This window comes from Pectinophora gossypiella, chromosome 18 (assembly GCF_024362695.1).
Source record: "Pectinophora gossypiella chromosome 18, ilPecGoss1.1, whole genome shotgun sequence".
NCBI classification, from domain to species: domain Eukaryota; kingdom Metazoa; phylum Arthropoda; class Insecta; order Lepidoptera; family Gelechiidae; genus Pectinophora; species Pectinophora gossypiella.
The window spans coordinates 5,739,673-5,758,330 of record NC_065421.1 but is presented as its reverse complement, the minus strand read 5'-3'; the positions used below and the strand labels follow the sequence as shown (position 1 = coordinate 5,758,330).

Here is an 18,658-nt window from a genome sequence, read left to right as displayed (position 1 = left end):
TCTTTAGAGTTATTTGCCACATCTTTGCTAAATGGTAACTTTCACTTGTGTGTAGAATGTTTTGTTTTGTCACATGCAAATCAATGGGATTCTAAAGTTTTATATAAGTATATAAATTACTGAAAATGGACAGCATGGTTTCCGTGAATTATATACTTGGATAAATGTCATACGGCTGTTGGTCTAATTGGGGAACGTCGCCTGGAAAGTCCCTCATTGAATGCCGACCCTGCGGGCGTGTATACCATGACTGTGACTTGTGTAAGTAGGATGGTGGGTTCTTTAAACATTGTTATTTAAAAAGGTTTGCAGGCATACAAAGAAAATATAATTCACTAATGGTAAATGGTTGCTATTATACTGCTTTACTTGGGTCACCATCAGTCAGAGAAATGTATATTTTAGTCATTATGACATGATGAGATTAGTGAAATTTTGCAAAAATAAATCTTGAAAAGGAAATGACGGTGGTTTCGTTCGTGCCTCGTGGCTGTATAGACTGAAACTCGAGCGGCGTCCGTAACAAAAAATGACTTGGCTGTATGGGCTACGTTATCTTTGCCTGTCTTGTCTTGTACGGGCAAAACAAACAACGTCTATGGCAGATGTCGTTTTTGTTTTGTTTTTGGGAAACGATAATTCACGACCACGATAAAGCCCAACCGAGATTGTACATATAAATATTCCGTGACCATATGTACACGGAATATCATCACGTACAATCAGTGGCTGCGAATTAACACCTTGTACAAAAGCGACACAAGGTGATAATGGCCATCCAAATATTCCATTTACACTTCCTCCTATTGGTCGATCTCGCTCGTCGCCTGTTGGTTAATTGATCAATCTATTATTTGTGGTTGTGCTTCGTTTAGACGCGGGTTCGTTTAGAACGGTGTCAAACAGGCTTGTTTGTAACCTCTTTTTTATATTTTTAATTATATTTTTATACGTTTAAATAAATGTATGAACAGACGGAGGTTTGTTTCGTAACGACAGCAGTCACGGATGCGAACGAAGCGAGCACGGAAATTTGCGGCACCCCGACACTAGATATAGGTTACAATTGGGTTAGGTTACTTGTGACCATCGAGGCCCGAAGGGCCGAGAGGCGGCGATGAAGACCTTTTAAGGTAATTAACAGTAGTGTAATGAATGTTTGACATCATGATATTTTTGACAAAATGTATTTCGGCCAACCGTAACTTCGGAAAATAGTTTTTTCTACAAATGAAACGTCGGAATAAAGAAAAAAAAAAACGTATTGTTGTTAAGTCAAACGAAACTTAGGCAAACGTGATTTCGGCGGAGTGAAAAAACGGAAACGAAAATAGTCGAAAAGTTGTGGATAATGAAATTCGATAGAAAAAAAATCGAACTTAAGATAGGTAATCGTTTCAACAAATAAAGCTGAGGGCACTATGGGGCTTATATTTTGTCCTTGGCTAACATTATGATAATACAAAATTGCCTAATGTAGCTACACGGTAGCTAATTAAAACGACGCATAGCAATGGACTTTTGTGTTTATGATACTAAGCCCTGATTGGCAGACAGAACAGGTGGCTGCCATCTTGTAGCGATGGGTCGTTATCGGTTTTTGAGATAACGTAACGTAAGCGTTATGTGATTTCCAATAACTAGTTTCTTAACTAGTGATTTTTATAACTAGTTATTTTCACAACGTTCTGAAGCAAACGTGATAATTGTAACGTAAAATCGTTTGGTTAGGTAGCAGTATAACTTAATTCTTCTTCACGCACACGTAGTCATTACGAATATTGTAAAACCAGTGATTTTGCGTGAGTAGTGAAAGTAGCCAAACATCGACGCTATGCCTTAAACATAAGAGTGAATTCGATTTAACTTTATGGCGTTGTGATTAAAAGAGTTATTGAAGACTGATGCCTATTTCGATCGTTTAAATGGCGTTATGAATATCACTAGTTTTTGTTGTAGTGGAAAACGAGTGATCACTGTTCGAGCTCGTAACTGCATATATAACCAGTTATGGTTAATAACGCCCATCGCTACCATCTTGGCTTCCAATTACTTATGTACATTACAGGGATGTGCAATCTGTGTACGGACTGATAAATCCGCAGCCAATATTTCCCGACCACGGATTTGTACAAGCACGTATTCCGCACATAACGATGTACGCGGAATATCAGGTCGTACATTACGTGGATGTACATTAACCGGACTCGTTTTGTTGCCAAAATAATGTGTTAGGTTATTTTAAGTCATTAATCAAGAATTTAATTGAATTTTTCTGCAATAAAAATGCCGTTACCACCGGCATTAGCTGCCCGTCTTGCTAAAAGAGGCATTATTAAACCTCATTCTGCTGTCATACCACCAATTGACGAGCAACCAGCAATAGTACAAGCTAACGAAGAAATTATCGCCGAGGACTACGACAGTAAACCTGATGACTCTATCGCGAAAGAACAATACTGGGAAGGTATAGAAGGCGTTAATGTCGATCCTATTAAAGGTCATAAAGGATGTCCTAATAAAAGCAACATTTATCATGAGTGCACAAAATTTTGTGTGAAAAAGTGGAAGCAGGGCAAGGTGATTCCAGATGAAGTCTATTTAGAGAATAAGCGTAAAGTTTTAGAGATCTGGCCTCTTCCATCTGGCTGGGAGGAAGTATATGACGAGGGTTATGGCAGACATTATTTTTGGAATGTTCACAATAATTTAGTAACATGGTGGCCCCCTGCACATCCCAATGTCGTTACAAGTGAGAGTGCTGCACATTTACGTGAAGAAAGGTTGTTGAAGGAAGGAGATGAAAGTGATGACAGTAGTGAAGCTTCAGACCAGGAAGTGCCTCAACAACAACCAAAAGAAAAACGTGAGCGTAAAGACAGGGATAGAGAGATGGTTCATCGCAGGGATAAGAAAAGGCAAAGGGTCAAAGATAATGACTTAGACCCAATGGATCCTGCATCATATTCAGATGTTCCTAGAGGGAACTGGACTTCAGGATTGGACACCCATGCTAAAACTGGAGTTGACACCACTGCCTCGGGCTCTTTATACCAAATGCGACCATACCCTGCTCCAGGAGCCATTTTAGCAGCTAATGCTAAGCAACACTCTCCACCTCCTTCACCATAATATGATACTATAAATTTTGTGTTACTAGAATTGCCAGATTTTCAAGAAAATAAGCAAATTTTAACTTGCAAGAGGCTTGGTTCATTAACATCTCATCTGTTGAGATAAGAGGCACAATAGTTTTTACATTGTGTCTGGCTCTGATCAGTGTATCCCGCATTCGAAGGGTTAACAACCTGGTGGAAGAATTCCATTTTTTGATATAAATAAAAGAAGTACTAATTGAATAATTATTTTATTTGAGACCTTGTATAATTAGATTGCATAAACTGATAGTAATTTTCATATGGTAATTTGGGCTCAATGCATAATTCAATCTTAAATAAGACTAAGTCAATGTAAACATGAAAAATTTTTAGACAAAATTGGAGCACCAATCTATTTTTGTAAATGCTTAGTATAAGGGTGGTTAACTGCACAAAGTTAGCTGTGTGGTGTTGCATGATTTGTGCATATTTGTAACATCGCTAGGCATAGGAAAAATGCACACAACACCTCGGATAATGTTGCCTAGTTTGAAAACACCCTAGGAATGCTTTTAATATTTCCTATTAGTTAAATGCCTAGTACATTAAATATTATTACTCTTAAATTTCATATAGTTATTGTATACAATAAGTATAAATATAGTGTTAATCAATACAATAATAAAAGTATTTTCCCTTTCGTCAATAGACTATATCAAAATCCATTTTTCTTAGTGAGAAATGTGACTGATAATTGTATTAATTTGTAGTCCACACCTAATCCTAACCCTAAGAATGAATTGACTGCAGTCAATTGTAAGTACATTATTATAATATAGATTTCCCTTGAATCATGTCTTCTTATGACTTAGTTTCCATTCACTTGTGACTCCCTGGCAATGATTTGCAGCAGCTGTGAAGATGTCATTACACCAAGTGGCTTGGAATTTTTCGGATCTGAAAAGAAATGGAAAAATTTAAGATAGGTAGCTAGGTGGATAATTTATGACTCAATTTATTTTTGCTAAATATTTACTGTACATGTAAAAATATAGAGACATAAAAAGTAAACTGATAAATAATTTCCAAGGCTTCAGTTTGGTACAAATTGGCTTATTTCATGAAGCCCCATTGCCACCTTATTCCATGAAACATGTTTCCAAAACTTACATAATTAAGCCACGGCTACATCCCAATTGGGGTAGTCAAAGATACATTCATCGCAAGATGAACTATGTACACACGCTTCATCGAGCTTTCTGCTAGATCTACATGATTGGTGGTGCGCCAAAACTTGAATGTTTTTGAGCAGTAAGAAAACTGTGTTGGCCCAGGTAGCTCAATTAATCCGCCATGATCCAGCTTGGCGGGTTGCTCCAAATATAAAGGAATATGTAGATAATCATATACATTAGTTTTATGTGTTCTTATGTTACCATTATTATCGAGGATAACGATGAAGGGCCCTGTTTTGAGAGCGCGGGCGACAGCGCCGAGGCTGGGTTCTTCGCTCATGGATATACTCGCATAATGCGTGATCATGAATCTCTTCAGCGGATCGTCGAGTGTGTACTGACTTTCCAAGCGATTCAATGTCTCTTGCGTCGAAAATAGTCCTCTTATAAATCTGCAATAAAAATAACAAATGTATTGGTATAAATCTAGATTGATCTATGAGGAGGAAAAAAGTGAGGACTAGCAAAATTTGTAACGAGGGAGTAATTTAAATGCGATCGACTATAGAGAGAGGTCGAAATATAAAAGAGATTTTCATCAAAAGACCACCGCAAGTTTGCCAACTGTCTCCCCGTGGATTGGAGTGCCAAATTGATGTACAGTAAGGCATATTGTAAGTCACTGATTGTTCCTATTATAGTGAATACATACTATCAACATATAAACCGAAGTGAGAAGTCATGGTGAGGTAGTTGGCATCAATGGAAAATATTTCAGAGGATGTCATGAGGGAGGTGGGAACAGGCACTTTAGTTAGGTAGCTGTTTTCTTTCTGGCCGACCCAATTGTCGAGAGCATCGACAACGAACAAGCACTCGTCAACTTTACGCCGGGTTCTGACGCAGCAGTTCCGAAAGGAATGTCACGACCACATATACGTAAAGCATTAAATATATAATTAGGTATAACAACATTTACAAGCATATGGGTAGAACTCATAGATTTTGGTCATTTTTGCATCTAAATAAACTGATGCAAAAATGATGTCCAAGGACAATATTGACAATTTGACGATGTCAGAAAATGACAGTTAAAATATTCTTCTAGCACTTAAAATGTTAAATAATTACCAAGAAGATTCTCTCGAAATGCTGTAAGTCTTAAGTTTTTCGTCTTATTGATAATATCTAGTGACATAACTATGGCATTAATTTAGAACGGTATGGGAAAGGATCTTTATCCAGTAGGGGATGAATGATTATAATCCTTTTTCCTTGGTCTACTTATTGTGGAAGTTGTTCCGTGATGCTCTTAATAAACACAAGAAGCAAACAGCGTACCCGTCCTGATTGACGATGGCGGCGACGAGAGGCGGCGGTGTCTGCCCCGACATCTGGGCCACCGCGTCCCGCGTGCTGGCGGAGTCGCGGACCACAGGGACCGGCTGCACGTGTTTCAGCGACAGCTTGTTGCTCCACCATCTGGGGAAGTACACATGAAGGAATGAACAATCCATTGCAATACATTTTAGAGGACATTTACAAGGAAAGGCAGCGTTGTCTCTAAAAGCCATCTCCGAAATTAATGTAAAGTATTCCTAGTAAGATTTTACACGACATTTAAACATTTTAGAATTTTTAGATCTCAATTTGTGATGGCAATAATAATGGTTGCTTCAGGGCCTTTTCTGCCCCCGAGTCCTTAACTAGATATATACCTCCTGCTATTGGGAGTATTAGGAATTGTTCTACATTACAGGAAGTCTCACATTTGTAGGTCAGACAATATCAGTGGTTGTTAATTTTAGTAACGTGATAGGCCAGAATTATATGCTAAAATCCATATCACAATTAAAAAAATGACATGTGACATGTATTATCTTCATTATGATAAATGTTATAAACTTCTGTATAAATAATGACGTATGACGATACGCGCCGCGTAATTTGCAATTAAATTGAATAATTTTGATCGGTAGTCATGTTCATGTCAACTATAATTTATAATCTGTAGGCAAGAGGCCAGTGGCGGCGCGATAAGAAAACGTTGATTGTTCAGTGCAATAATTACTATATAATTATGATAATAAATATTTATAAAAAAATCGCCTACTTATATAACACATTGTCTCTCCTCGAAAATGGTCTAAAACAGTTGACTGTTTCGTTTCGTTCATTACTGGTGATTGATGACTTAGGTACGTGGTATAGTAAAAGATGTATACAAACATTAGAGCCGGTCATTACCGTGATGGACAGTGACTATAGCAGAGTTAGGGCGGGTTACTTGAAGTTGGTTCATTAAGTCCCCTTATAGAGCCACGTGGTAGTTTAGTAGCCACAATTTAGTTCTACGATATACTCGATAAAATTTTATATGTTGTGTCCTATGTCGCATTGTGTCACATGTATCAAATGGGACACTTTGCGAGTGATGCAAATAATCTAATATGATATAAATAAACTGATTTTAAATTGCATTATTAACTTGTTACGCTTGCTTGCTTTGTGATTGATTGATTAGCTAACGTCATCCAACTTCAACGTAATCTTAATCTTCTACTTTATCATTTCTGTTAATTTTAGGTCCGGCCCTCGCGGCACGGTAACCGCGCTGCGCGACTTATATCGAGGGCTTTGACCAATAGCCGTACCTGCATCTATTGGTGTAATGCCCCGCGCGCGGTGCGGTTGTCGTGCAGATTTTAAGTAAACGTATGTCCCTAAAGTTGGTATTCAACTATTTACCCGATTTCAAGAAGAGGAGGTTCTCAAATCGGCCGATTTTTGCCCTTGAAACACAACTCATGAATATAATAAATACCTTCACTGTATTACAAAGATTCATAACTAACTTTAAAGTCGTTAGATGAATTGGGATATTTGACATTATGTACTGATGTATCACTGAGTCGAGTCGGGTGTGTTTCTATTTTAATCGTAACCGGAATAGTGAACAGCGACTTACTTCTTGCAATGTTCATTGGCGGGCGTGGGCTTGAACCCGCGCACCTCCATCCAGGGGTCGGACACGAACTTGGTCATGTAGTTGCGGATCCCGTCGGGCAGCACCACCACGCACTTCTGTCCCGCCTTCAGCTGCTTGGCGGCCTGCAGCGCCGTCCACATGGCTGCGCCCGCGCTTCCACCTGGACACACACATACATGGGTTTATTTATTTTCAAAAGATACCATCAAAAGGACGACGCGGCGATACGGTTCACCACGTATCATGTTGCGTTGGGATAATAAAACTCGGTTAAACTCTAGTAAATAGTAAGTAGAAGGTTATATATACGCCGGACTACCTAGTCGTGAGCCTATTTGTTTGGATCAAAATTTCCAGTCGTGATTCTGCCTCTGAGGAACTGATCACTCTTAACGGCGAATACGGCGATGCCTTCAAGTGGTTAAGATCCCTTAAAATTATTTTGTAGCCGATAGATCTATTTGCATTTCTACAAAAATTGCGGTACAAATAAGTGAATGGAAAAAGCTAAGTAGATATAAAATGTATTTAATTTTTACGGCCTGTTTTCCATACCTAATTACCACAATTACTACATACACAGTAACTATTTACCACATCTTAATATACTATACTTCCGTGTGTTTATGGGGTAATTATTCAAAATTCATCACGGAAATTAACAATGAAATTATAGGTATGTTTACTTAGTAAGCTTTTATTGGCAGTCAAATAGAGGTAATTTAGATATGTTAGTATTATTATGATCTGTGGCATATTGATCGATAAGCTTGACAGGAATAATGGACATTGTGTCACTGGACAGTAACGCAATGTTTTTTTATTGACGTCACCGTTATTATTTTTAAAACCCGAATATATATTTTACTTAGTCTTTTTTATAGTTTTTATTTATTTTATAGTGTTTACTGCAATAGCCTAAGATGACTGCTATGCATAGCAATTACTACTATCCCAATTAACTGGTATTAAAATACTAAACGCGTTATCTGGAGGTTTCGCTAGTTCTCAGCTTACATACGTTAAAATCTGTCGCGAGGCCTTGATATCAATGAAATTCAGCCTCTCTATGCGTTCTAGGTTCGAATTAGTAAATTTCAAGTCTATTTTTGTTTCATTATTCATCATATTTATCTTAAGACGAGACTACGAGTTATACATATTCTGAATAGAGGTTAATAGGCGTGAATATTTGAACGTTTTCTTCCAATTTAGATTTACAATTCAACCATAATCATGCATGAAAAAGGCGTTAACAGAGGCTAGTTGATAAGTCAAGTAGGTTATGGTCTGTTTTGTTAGTATTCCTATTAATAATTCGCCAGTTTTATCAAAGATTTGCAGTTTTTTTCCACAATTCCTGTTATAAAAACAAGTTTATCGCCAGTTGTGTTGGGATGCTTGTGGTTTACTAATTATATGAAAACAAATAAAGGTACGACAGATTTAACATTATATAAAATTAATTCCCCCCGTTCGTATCCCTTGCCCAGGGATACGGGTGAAGACCTCAACGGTTGCAGAGGCGAAGATGGGAGCCATCGGTGCGGCAATGCAGGACGGAAGGGGCAAGTCACAGGAACTGTAACCTGGAACCTGACAGAGGGCAGCAGTAACTGTCGGTACTATTCAGAGGCGGAGGACAGAAGTCCTAGTATGGCTTTGTAATAGACTACTCTGGGCGCCATCCCATTTGCGTCAGACAGAGTACTGCGGGGCGGAAGGCAAGAGGGAAACCACTGCCCTATTTTTCCCTAAAAAAGTAGCATGAAAATGCTGCACCGACAAGAGCGTGGCTCTTAAATTGACGATGATGATGAAAATTAATTATTTATAAGTCTTAGTGGTATGTTGCAATTTACAAGTCAACAAGCGCGCAAGCATTTTTGGTCTTACGAGTAGCAAAGGCCGGCGTTTAGGTTCGGATATGACGTTGAATACCTAACGTTACCCCTGTGTGATGCAACACCATGCAAGACTTACGAACGTCACAAGTGAGAACAATTTACATATTTATCCAACTGTAAGTAAACGGTTACTAGTCAATACATTTCCATACTCATGAAATGCGGAACGAATTATTAACATAATCAACTTAATTTATACGTTATCTTGGTTGTTCAACATATAACACATGAGCACATTATATACATAAACTCGTTATTGTACGGTCACGAGCATTAATATGTATACACTTTGGTACCATGTCACATTAACGTATTGACGAATTGAACTGTAAGTCTCACTAAATGTCAAATATGTTAGTGCGACAGAGTCCTAAAGTGGGTACATTATATTGCTCATGACTCTACCATATTGTAATACCTGTTACGGTGAGCAATATCAAATCAATCAATCAGTAATCAATTCAGCAAGTCCTTAGAAGAGAACATTCTTAGTAATTCTGTGATGAACTGTATTATATCAATCTGTCCCAGAGGATACTGCAGACGAATACTATAGCTAGTTAATTGTACATAATGAATCGACGTCGATATAGCATCTTTTCCATTCCAATTATTGATAACTTGAAGCCAAGAGATGATAAAAAGGAGGTGTCGGTTTGTTGGTTCGCACCCCGATACGAACGATCCGTACAGAAATAAAGTATTGCAAACAATAAACTATTGAAAACTCTTCTTTTGTAAGATTCATGGAAACACGAGCCTTCCCTAAACCCTTTCTCCCTTCTCTTCCCTTCGAGAACTCCGACCCCTCGTCTTCCCGGTTTTATAGCAAGCATTAGTGTTCGCTGAACACTGTTCTGTGGTTGTTTAAAAGCATCACTCACCACACAACAGCCCCTCCTCCCTGACGAGCCGGCGCGACATGTTGAAGGCGCTGTGGTCCTCGGTCTTCACCCACTGGTCTATGCACGCGTAGTCCAGCACGTCCGGGAAGAAGTCATACCCGATGCCTTCCACCTAAACACATCTTTCATATATTACTTACTAGGTATACAATCTATTTCTTTAACTTAGGGTTAAAAAGGCCACATCGAAGAAATTTATCAAAAAAAGCAATATTGCAATTTGATATTTGCGCATATAAAAGTAAGTGCGCAATGCACACAAACCTCAAATAGCAGTAATGCTTTTTTGGATGAATTGCTTCGATGTGGCCCTTTTGACCCCCAAGTTCATTGAGCACAGAAGAGCTATAAATAAATATTTTAACTAAGCGTCGAAATGGCAGGGTGATATAATATAAAATATTTTATTTTTTTACGTCATAAATATATCTAATAATGTAACCACATTCTAAAAATAAATTAAGATTTTCTTGCTGTCTATCTTATATGGTAACAGAAAATAAATAGAAGTCTGATGAAGTATATAGAATAAATTCGGCCATTATTAATTTGGCACATAGTTTTGTTCCTAGGGTGATGAAATGCTATATAGGTCAGCATAGTTGCTAAGTACTCGATAATTCCAAAAGTTTGAACAAACAACATTTAAGATGAAGATTTTATTGGCTTTGTATAGGATTTGTTTTTTAGCACTAGGGCATAGAATAAGGAATAATACTAACTACGTATAGGACGGCAACTCTCCGGTCCCCACCAGCGCCTGAGCTAGGTTTACCTCACCCCCTCTCGGTCTTACTTTAATCGTCAATCGTACGGGGGTCCGACGTCACACACACAGATGCGCGTGTACGATAACGTCAATGTGTAGTGTCTATGTAAAATGAGGTTTTTTTGTGAATTGTCCGGGGTGTGTATACAAATCTCTAGTATACAAAATCGAGGGATACAACTTTTGACTTGTAGTTTAATTATATACTTCGTAAAGGCCATCAATCGGCACAGCAAACAAACTATGTAGAGGAAAACATTGACATACTTAGATTTGTTTCAGATGATTAACCTGCTTGGAATTTCAATAAACAGGCTGAGAGTGCTGGATTTTTCTACTAGGTTTCGTTTTGCAAAAAAATACACAAAATTAACAAATCAACGTTACAAGCCTCAAGAGCCTATTACGGTGAACGTGTTAATTCCATATGCACGTTATCAAATATAATTCGTGAGTGGCCTAAAAGTACTAGAATTATTTGTGTAAATGACAAATAAGGTAGACAAATTTAGAAGAACTGCATCTATCAAGTACAGACGTAATATCCGCTAACAGGTCCTAAATTGATACACTCAGACATTTTTAAAACACATTAGATTTTATTTGCTCTATACTGAAATAACAACAATAAATATGCTGAAACGGGAACGACATTACGAGTTATATAGGCGATGGGCTGAAGCTGTTACCATTCGGTTCTTCTATATATCCATCGTAGGACTTCGGAAGTATTAAACTCAAATTTAATAAAGCATACAAATCAAATGTAATATAGTTGTACACGAGACGAAATTAATAAGAGGCTTTACAGTTTATGTTAACAATATCGTGAAAGCTGTATAAAGCCAAATCTTCGCTTTAAATGCTAGCAAAATCGCAGTTCGATAAGTATGTTTATGCTAAATTGTGACGCTGTGTTGTCGACGTAGCCTGTAGCTCATGATGTTAAGGTTACATCATTCTCGGCTCTCGACCAATGAATAATATTTTTACACGATAACCGGTTGGCTTCGGTTTGTGTTTGTTTAAGTAGTTTATCTCAATGTAATGCTATCGATCTTAACGCAAAACGTTTGTTATGCTTTCGTAATACAATGAGTGATATTTTAATTTACCTCTGTGTTAATTCATTATCGTACAATGGTGATAAAGTAGAAATGTGTATGCCTGTTTGAAATAGAAAATAACGAGGATAAAACTAGAAGCTCAAATGTAGGCAGCAGAACTCCATGGTGTCCAGGTTCGCAAATTCATGATAAATTGCTATAAAATGTGAAGCAACGTGGAGTGTATGTATCCCGCCTGACGAATGAGTTACGAAAAAGAAAAGCCATTAGTTGGAAAAAGACAGTTTTGATTGAAAATATGTTAGAAAAACTTATTGTAGTTTTAAGTTTCCGATTTTTAGGGAATAAATATAGGTAACACTACGATAACTGCAAGTTAAACGCTGCGCAAAGGGTTGTAGTGTAAAAATATAACCAAAACAATAAAATATGTTTGTTCACTCAAATAGTATGGGGTGGTATGGTGGTAAACTGTCAAAAGGAGATTTGGCTTTCCAAATTAATGTACGAAAAATACAGTTTTTTTTAATTCGAATAAAACCAAAGATATTGACCCTACAGCTTTGAAGCCATAGTAATAAATGATCAGACGGATAAGATCTAACGGAATATAGCAAAATTATTTTTTGGCTGGCACTTTGACTTTTGGGCCGAAATCCGATGATCTCCAAGAACACTTAACAGTAGCGACACCTGGTGGGAGAAATAGGCAGACTTAATTTTAATAAGCCTGTTGGAACACATTCCTTTCAACCAACCCGCGAGAGCATGGTTTATCTGGGAAAGTAATCTTACAACAATGGGTCCTTGTGCTTATGTATTAGATGTAAGTTACATTGTTCGGTATATATGTACAACTTTCCTTATAATGTAAGTCGCCCGATAAGTATTGCTAGCTTATCGATCTGTGCGTTTATCGAATCTGTTTAAAAATACTGCGCATAATGCTATGTCCCACATAGATAATCTTACTTCCGCAACATAAGGAAAATTAGATGTACGTAGCAGACCTTATAATCTAATTCGCGGCTACACAACCATTGTTACCATCATCTCATGATGTTGTGGTAAATTATGACGATGATGATGGAAGTAGAAGGCACTTTGTTGAGCTGATATTCAATTACTAGGCAATGATTATGTACTTTTAATCATTTCTGTTATCGCTTTCAATTTTATTTTGAAGTCAGTATGATCTAACTATTTGTAGTAGCTGAATATTAAATTATTAAAGAAAAGCTTTTATGTTGTATTGGATCTCCTCCACTCTCTATACGCTCTCCTTTGATTGAGGGGGAGGCCTTGGCCCGATAGTATACATACAGGCCTATTATGTTTGTGTATTGAGTCTCGATTGGCATTGTTATAGATAGTAATGACCGATAATATTGAAATACTTTATACGTAGTTTTAAGTATATATAAGTCTAGTAATAAAACAACAACTTTTCCTTTCAATGTTTAGGCTACGCAGTAAAATTTCCTTTGTTATTTGTACGAAAAAATAGGTTTTCATTGATTATTTACACAACTGCAGCGCGAAGGAAGCGTTGTTATAGTTTTCGCAATATGGTACGCTTGGGATAGGAAATGCCGGAACAAACTCCATAACAACACGATTAGGTACCAATTTTGTAAGAGTAAATAGGTACCTATATACAACGAGGGTACTTAGTTCATTATACGATGGCTGTACTTTTGGCTATGGGAAAAATAATGAATTTTACGACGGAAAATTCTACTTCATATTAACTCAGAATTATGGTGTGAATCATCCTATTCAGTATTCGTTACGATGTCACTAACACTCTGTACAATGTTCTCAAAGGTACTGCTAAATGAGTAAACGTGAACTTACCTCATAATACGTGACATTTGATTTGTTTTTTTCGGCAGGCTTGGCAAGGATGGAGCCGTAGGGGTCGGCGCCGACGATGATACACTCGGGGCACTCCTTCTTGATTTTGGAGGAGGTGCCGGAGATGGTGCCGCTGGTGCCGGCGCCCATCACCACCATGTCCACCTTGCCGTCCGTCGCCCACAGGATCTCTTCCGCCGTCCCGTCGTAGTGCGCCAACGGGTTGTGAGGGTTGTTGTACTGGGTTGGGGAACAATCACATTTATATTTAGAGCAACAATCTAGTCAAATGTGATAACTACTTTTTATGAAATAATACTTTGAAAATACAAAAGAATTACGTCGCCAATAAAGCCAGTTGCCAGTTGTCAAACGTCGAACTGTTTGTTTTGTTGGGTGATTAATTCGTAAATAAGTCGAATAGAAAAATGGGATTGGAATTTGAACATTTTAGCTTATTTATTTATTATGGTGCAGCAGCAGTACATACACAAACACACAAAATAAAATATACATAGGAAAAGTTATCACATTATATGTTGTAATTTTTTTGTAATTATAAAATTAGAAAATCCGATTCAAGGGGGTGGCGTACCAGAAATATGCAAGTGTCTAAATATAGTTGATCCGTAGATAATGGTAGCATATTGACGACATCTTTACGACGGCAAGACAAATTCCAAAAGAAATGAATGTTAACGATGAGCTACATAGGTAGGCGTAGGTACATATCGCATTCAGAATCGCAAAAAGAGAAGCTTCTTGTAGTCAGTAAAAGCTAATGAGCATAATCGTAATCGTATAAGAATCATCTGTGTTTAATAGAACATGTGATCCTACACGTGTCGATCGCTGCCGTTGCTTATCAGTTAATAAGCATACATTCTTGTAGCAAGGCGGAGTACATTGCCATCTAGCATGCTTTGGAGCAGAGAAAATATTTAGATTAGGCTACAACAGCTGATTGTGCGATTACGCTGGAATACGATTAAAATGTATGGGATTGACATGGACGAATCTTGTGACGTTTCATAAGCTAATATATCCTTCCTGAGTCTCCTTCCAAGCCTACACAAGATGTTAGTGACATCGTAACGAATACTTAGGGGGATTATTCAGACCATGATTGTGAATTGATATCAAGTAGAATTTCCTGTCGGAAAATTAATGTAAATTTTAGTGCTTTTTTATTTTCAGTTCCTTACTTTGCGATAGAAAAATCCATTTGATATAAACTCAGAATCGACCCTCAAAGTTTCCGTTACGATGTCACTCCTGTACAGAGAAGTATGGACAAAAGGGAGAGAGGCTTTTGCCCTGCTGCAGTAGTGTAGGCTAATAATAGTACCAGTCTTATAAGTACATAATATTTTTTCTACGTATCCTATGCCGATAAATACATAGAAAAGCTCTTTGTCTTGGCCCTAGTTAAAATTTAATGGGACTTGGTAATTGTGTATAGGTTACTGCTGAACTTGTTAATTTAACGACATTCCCTACTAGGGGTCGTAAACTATTTTACGATTAGAAGCAAGCATTTAAATCTTCATTGTTCGTCCCCACTCGAGATTGATGGTGGAAAATACATTAATGTTCATTGATATACGACATATAGAAGAAGGTTTCTAGAAAAGAGTAATGATAGCTTTGATTGTTCGCCTATAGGTACGGTTTGCATCGTAGTACGTTATTAACTCAGTAGCAACACAAATGGGTATATATGCAGCAAGAAAGTCATTAATGTTTGAAAGGATTCTGTTGCTAGTTTCTCATGTTATGCAATGAAACATTAATTCTTAAATAACGTAATGTTGTAGCTGTAGAATTATTTATTTTTGTTACTATAGGGTTCCAAATGCAGCCGGCATTATTAGAGTGAAAAACTAAATCTATCGTGCTATTTAATTAAACTGCTGGGAATGTTTGGGAATAAATAACATAGGTAAGTAAACAGTTTATAGGTGTCCAACGTATATGCACGTGTAGGTACGTGCGTATGCGTTGGCCAGCTGTGTACAGGTCTCTCCTCAATCAAGTGGAGGCGGAATCGGAGTGATCAGGGAATTAACGAGTAATAAATGTCCTACCTGATCCAATATGACGCTTCCTTTGATCTCCTGACTCAGCCTCTTGGCGACCTGTATGTTGCTTTCAGGGTCGTCAGAGTGCACGTCTGTGGGCGTCTTCACTACCTCCGCGCCAAGAGCCAGAATCGTGTTAACCTTCTCATCAGACATTTTGTCTGGGATCACTATTATGCACCTGTAGCCTGGTTGGGTCATAGAAAATCAAGGTCAGATCAGAAGTGAATACAACAGAAAGAACACTCAGTAAATACATGATCATTTTACCAACAAAACAGAGGTTGCTAAAGTAGGTTGAGCTTGTATCTTGGAAAATATAGGAGATTAGCCATGTCAATTGAAATAAACTAAATCAATTGTTTTTAGTATTAATGAAAATTCCGCCTATTGAAATCTCAAAATGACTGTTTCTATGGCATAAAATTTACATTAAAAATATTGGCTTACCTTTGACGGCAGCAGTCATAGCGAGTCCTATGCCAGTATTCCCTGAAGTTGGTTCAATAAGTGTGGTCACACCAGGTTTTATCCGTCCGGCCTTTTCAGCTTCCAACACCATTCGGTACGCAATACGGTCCTTTATAGATCCACCAGGATTCTCATACTCCAGTTTTGCATCTGAAAGTATCTTATTATTTAGATTTTATTTTCTTTCCTAATATAGGGACTTAGTCGGTAGGTATTATAGCTTGATATTACAGCTTGTTTGAGTTTTTATTTTAAATTACTATATGAATATCAAAAAATTTTTTAATTATGTGTCAGGTACCTAATGAACTTATTATGTATAAAATTAAATTAAAACCTAAGTTATTTTATTATTTAAAAAAATAGTTATTTAAACTTACAAATATCACATTTTATTCCCTCGGCCTGGGGAATCTTATTCAGCTTAATTAAAGGAGTAATACCAATCAAATCCAGAATACTGTCCAGGGTTTTTTTTCTCACGTCGAACCTAAAGATATAATAATACATATTAATTTTCACCCTTTATCAATCGAGAATAAATTACATGCTGTAACAATTATTAAATGTTTCTTTCTTCCTATAAAGGAAAAAAGTTGGTTAATAAATTAAGCAGCTTGGAGCCTGCTGCTCCAATGACTTTAAAAATTATTGATTCTTGTACACGCCGCAAACATTGTACAGCAAAATATAAACTGGTTTGTTTAGAAAATTCTACTGCATTTACTTGAACTACCTATAGGTTAACATGTTTGTAAATAAGTTACCATTTCATGATTTTACATGAGTTATTCACAATACTGCTACGATGGTATTTAAGTGATTGCAAGAGCAGCTTTTATTTAGAATGCAAAAGAACCAGCATGTTTTATGAAAACGGCGCATGGGATGAATAGATCTATAAACGAGACTAAGAGCATTGACCTAAAAATAAACCACAACTTCCCTAGGGAGGCCACATGATTGCAAATTACTTATAAAAGTTACCTAAGGTATATCCTTCACAAACAAGTAGAAATCGGAAAGTATCTGAAGTTTTAACTTACGGTTTTTTATATTCGTGAGGCATACTCTCGAGGTGGAAATAGGGTGCTCCATTTCTTGGCTCACTGTTTGGGGCCGCCTTGTGGCCATTAACATCCACGTGGTTAGACATTTTGTTAGTTTTCTAAAAATGAGAAAAGTTTTATTACGACGACGTGCGGTCGATTAACACCACGTTTATTCTGTGATAAAAATTAAACCCGCAAGACACTAGTTATTTTTATTCACAAAGTTTTGAAATAACAAGTGAAAATAAAACGTTATTAATTCAGAACGCTTACTATAAAAAAAAATATTGGGACCAAAACTTTAACAAACACGACCACACTCGTCGCGAACGAAAAGACGACTGAATGAGTGATGATAAAAACGTCAAGCAAGACAAAAGCAAGACGAACGAACGAATGAGGAAGTATTATTTAATTTACCACTTTTGGAATGATTGAATGAAAACAATCTGCATTTGAAAAGGGACCGGTCTGAGAGGACCGGTGTTACCCAGAAGGCGGGTGTTTTTTTTAATTTATTTTGTTTTGTTGTATTAATAAACGCTCACTAAAAGGATCGGGTGGTGTAAACATTGATATATCGGGAGGGCGGGGCCACGATAACGCCATACATTTTAAATTTACATTGCTCGATGAATCGCGTAATGTAATCTTAAAGGCAAAGAATATACAATAATGCTTGTTGCACACAAAGCCGGGAAAGTGGGACAAGCCAAACAGGCCGTAGTGCGGGATAATAAAAGCCCACGCGTCGGCCCGGTTGCTCCGGGCCTCTGTATGTGCATCAAGCAGCTTGATTCCAGATTACTTAACTGAAAAACTGAGCAAGTGGAAAGTAGAATGATAGGATCGTGTCTTCTGCAGGGGAAATAAGTAAATTATAGAAACAACGATATATTGAATTGGCACACGCAGCGCCTTTGGTTGTGAAATTTGAAGTTCAATTAATGGAGTTTTGCTGTTTTTATATCGAACAGACGACATACGGTTCATTTCTATAGAACAATGTCAGTTTGTAATAGCAATTTGTTTCCTATAGGTTCATAAAACTGCGATTTTATGTTTGTCACACTCATCTCTTTAGATATTAATGTTTATTGATCAAGGTTGCGTTGCTGCCATTACATTACATCGTTATGCATGAGCACTTTTAATATTATATTACAATATAATGTATTTATTTGCTTAAAACATGGTATTATTTGGGTGGGACTCTCCTAAATTATATATTTTCTTTGACGTGATTTATGGTAGATTTGCCGCATATGGTATTCATTACTTGGCCGG

At 37.2% G+C, this 18,658-nt stretch overlaps 2 protein-coding genes and 1 long non-coding RNA gene across 5 annotated transcripts; 2 read left to right on the top strand and 1 right to left on the bottom strand.

Moving 5' to 3' along the window:
• Window positions 1–2,210: 2,210 nt before the first annotated feature.
• Window positions 2,211–3,362, top strand: LOC126374949 (polyglutamine-binding protein 1). The gene has a single exon (XM_050021747.1). It carries the CDS (start codon window positions 2,287–2,289, stop codon window positions 3,130–3,132), a length of 846 nt encoding a protein of 281 aa, XP_049877704.1. The 5' UTR covers window positions 2,211–2,286; the 3' UTR covers window positions 3,133–3,362.
• Window positions 3,352–18,268, bottom strand: LOC126374944 (cystathionine beta-synthase-like). 3 transcript variants are annotated; one of them, XM_050021742.1, is made up of 11 exons: window positions 18,185–18,268; window positions 17,366–17,487; window positions 16,700–16,809; window positions 16,299–16,469; window positions 15,855–16,036; window positions 13,768–14,007; window positions 10,054–10,186; window positions 7,242–7,422; window positions 5,615–5,755; window positions 4,535–4,725; window positions 3,352–4,055 (listed from the first exon to the last, which is right to left on the bottom strand). In XM_050021742.1, exons 2-11 carry the CDS (start codon window positions 17,473–17,475, stop codon window positions 3,967–3,969), a joined length of 1,548 nt encoding a protein of 515 aa, XP_049877699.1. In that variant the 5' UTR covers window positions 17,476–17,487; window positions 18,185–18,268; the 3' UTR covers window positions 3,352–3,966. The 3 variants fall into 3 exon arrangements, with proteins under 3 accessions (XP_049877699.1, XP_049877698.1, XP_049877696.1); XM_050021741.1 differs by lacking the exon at window positions 18,185–18,268 and adding an exon at window positions 17,645–17,735; XM_050021739.1 differs by lacking the exon at window positions 18,185–18,268 and having other exon boundaries at window positions 17,366–17,718.
• Window positions 11,788–16,878, top strand: LOC126374957 (uncharacterized). Its single transcript, XR_007567521.1, has 2 exons — window positions 11,788–12,083; window positions 13,806–16,878. It is a non-coding gene; the product is annotated as an uncharacterized LOC126374957 (long non-coding RNA).
• Window positions 18,269–18,658: the final 390 nt, after the last annotated feature.

Excerpts from the sequence above, each read along its gene's own strand:
- LOC126374949 (XM_050021747.1), top strand. The coding sequence starts at position 2,287 with ATGCCGTTACCACCGGCATTAGCTGCCCGTCTTGCTAAAAGAGGCATT.
- LOC126374944 (XM_050021742.1), bottom strand. The coding sequence starts at position 17,475 with ATGTCTAACCACGTGGATGTTAATGGCCACAAGGCGGCCCCAAACAGT. Across the intron at positions 16,810-17,365 it reads CCTCACGAATATAAAAAACC|GTTCGACGTGAGAAAAAAAA; the intron begins GTAAGTTAAAAC and ends TTATATCTTTAG. Across the intron at positions 4,726-5,614 it reads GCCATCGTCAATCAGGACGG|ATTTATAAGAGGACTATTTT; the intron begins GTACGCTGTTTG and ends TTTTTATTGCAG.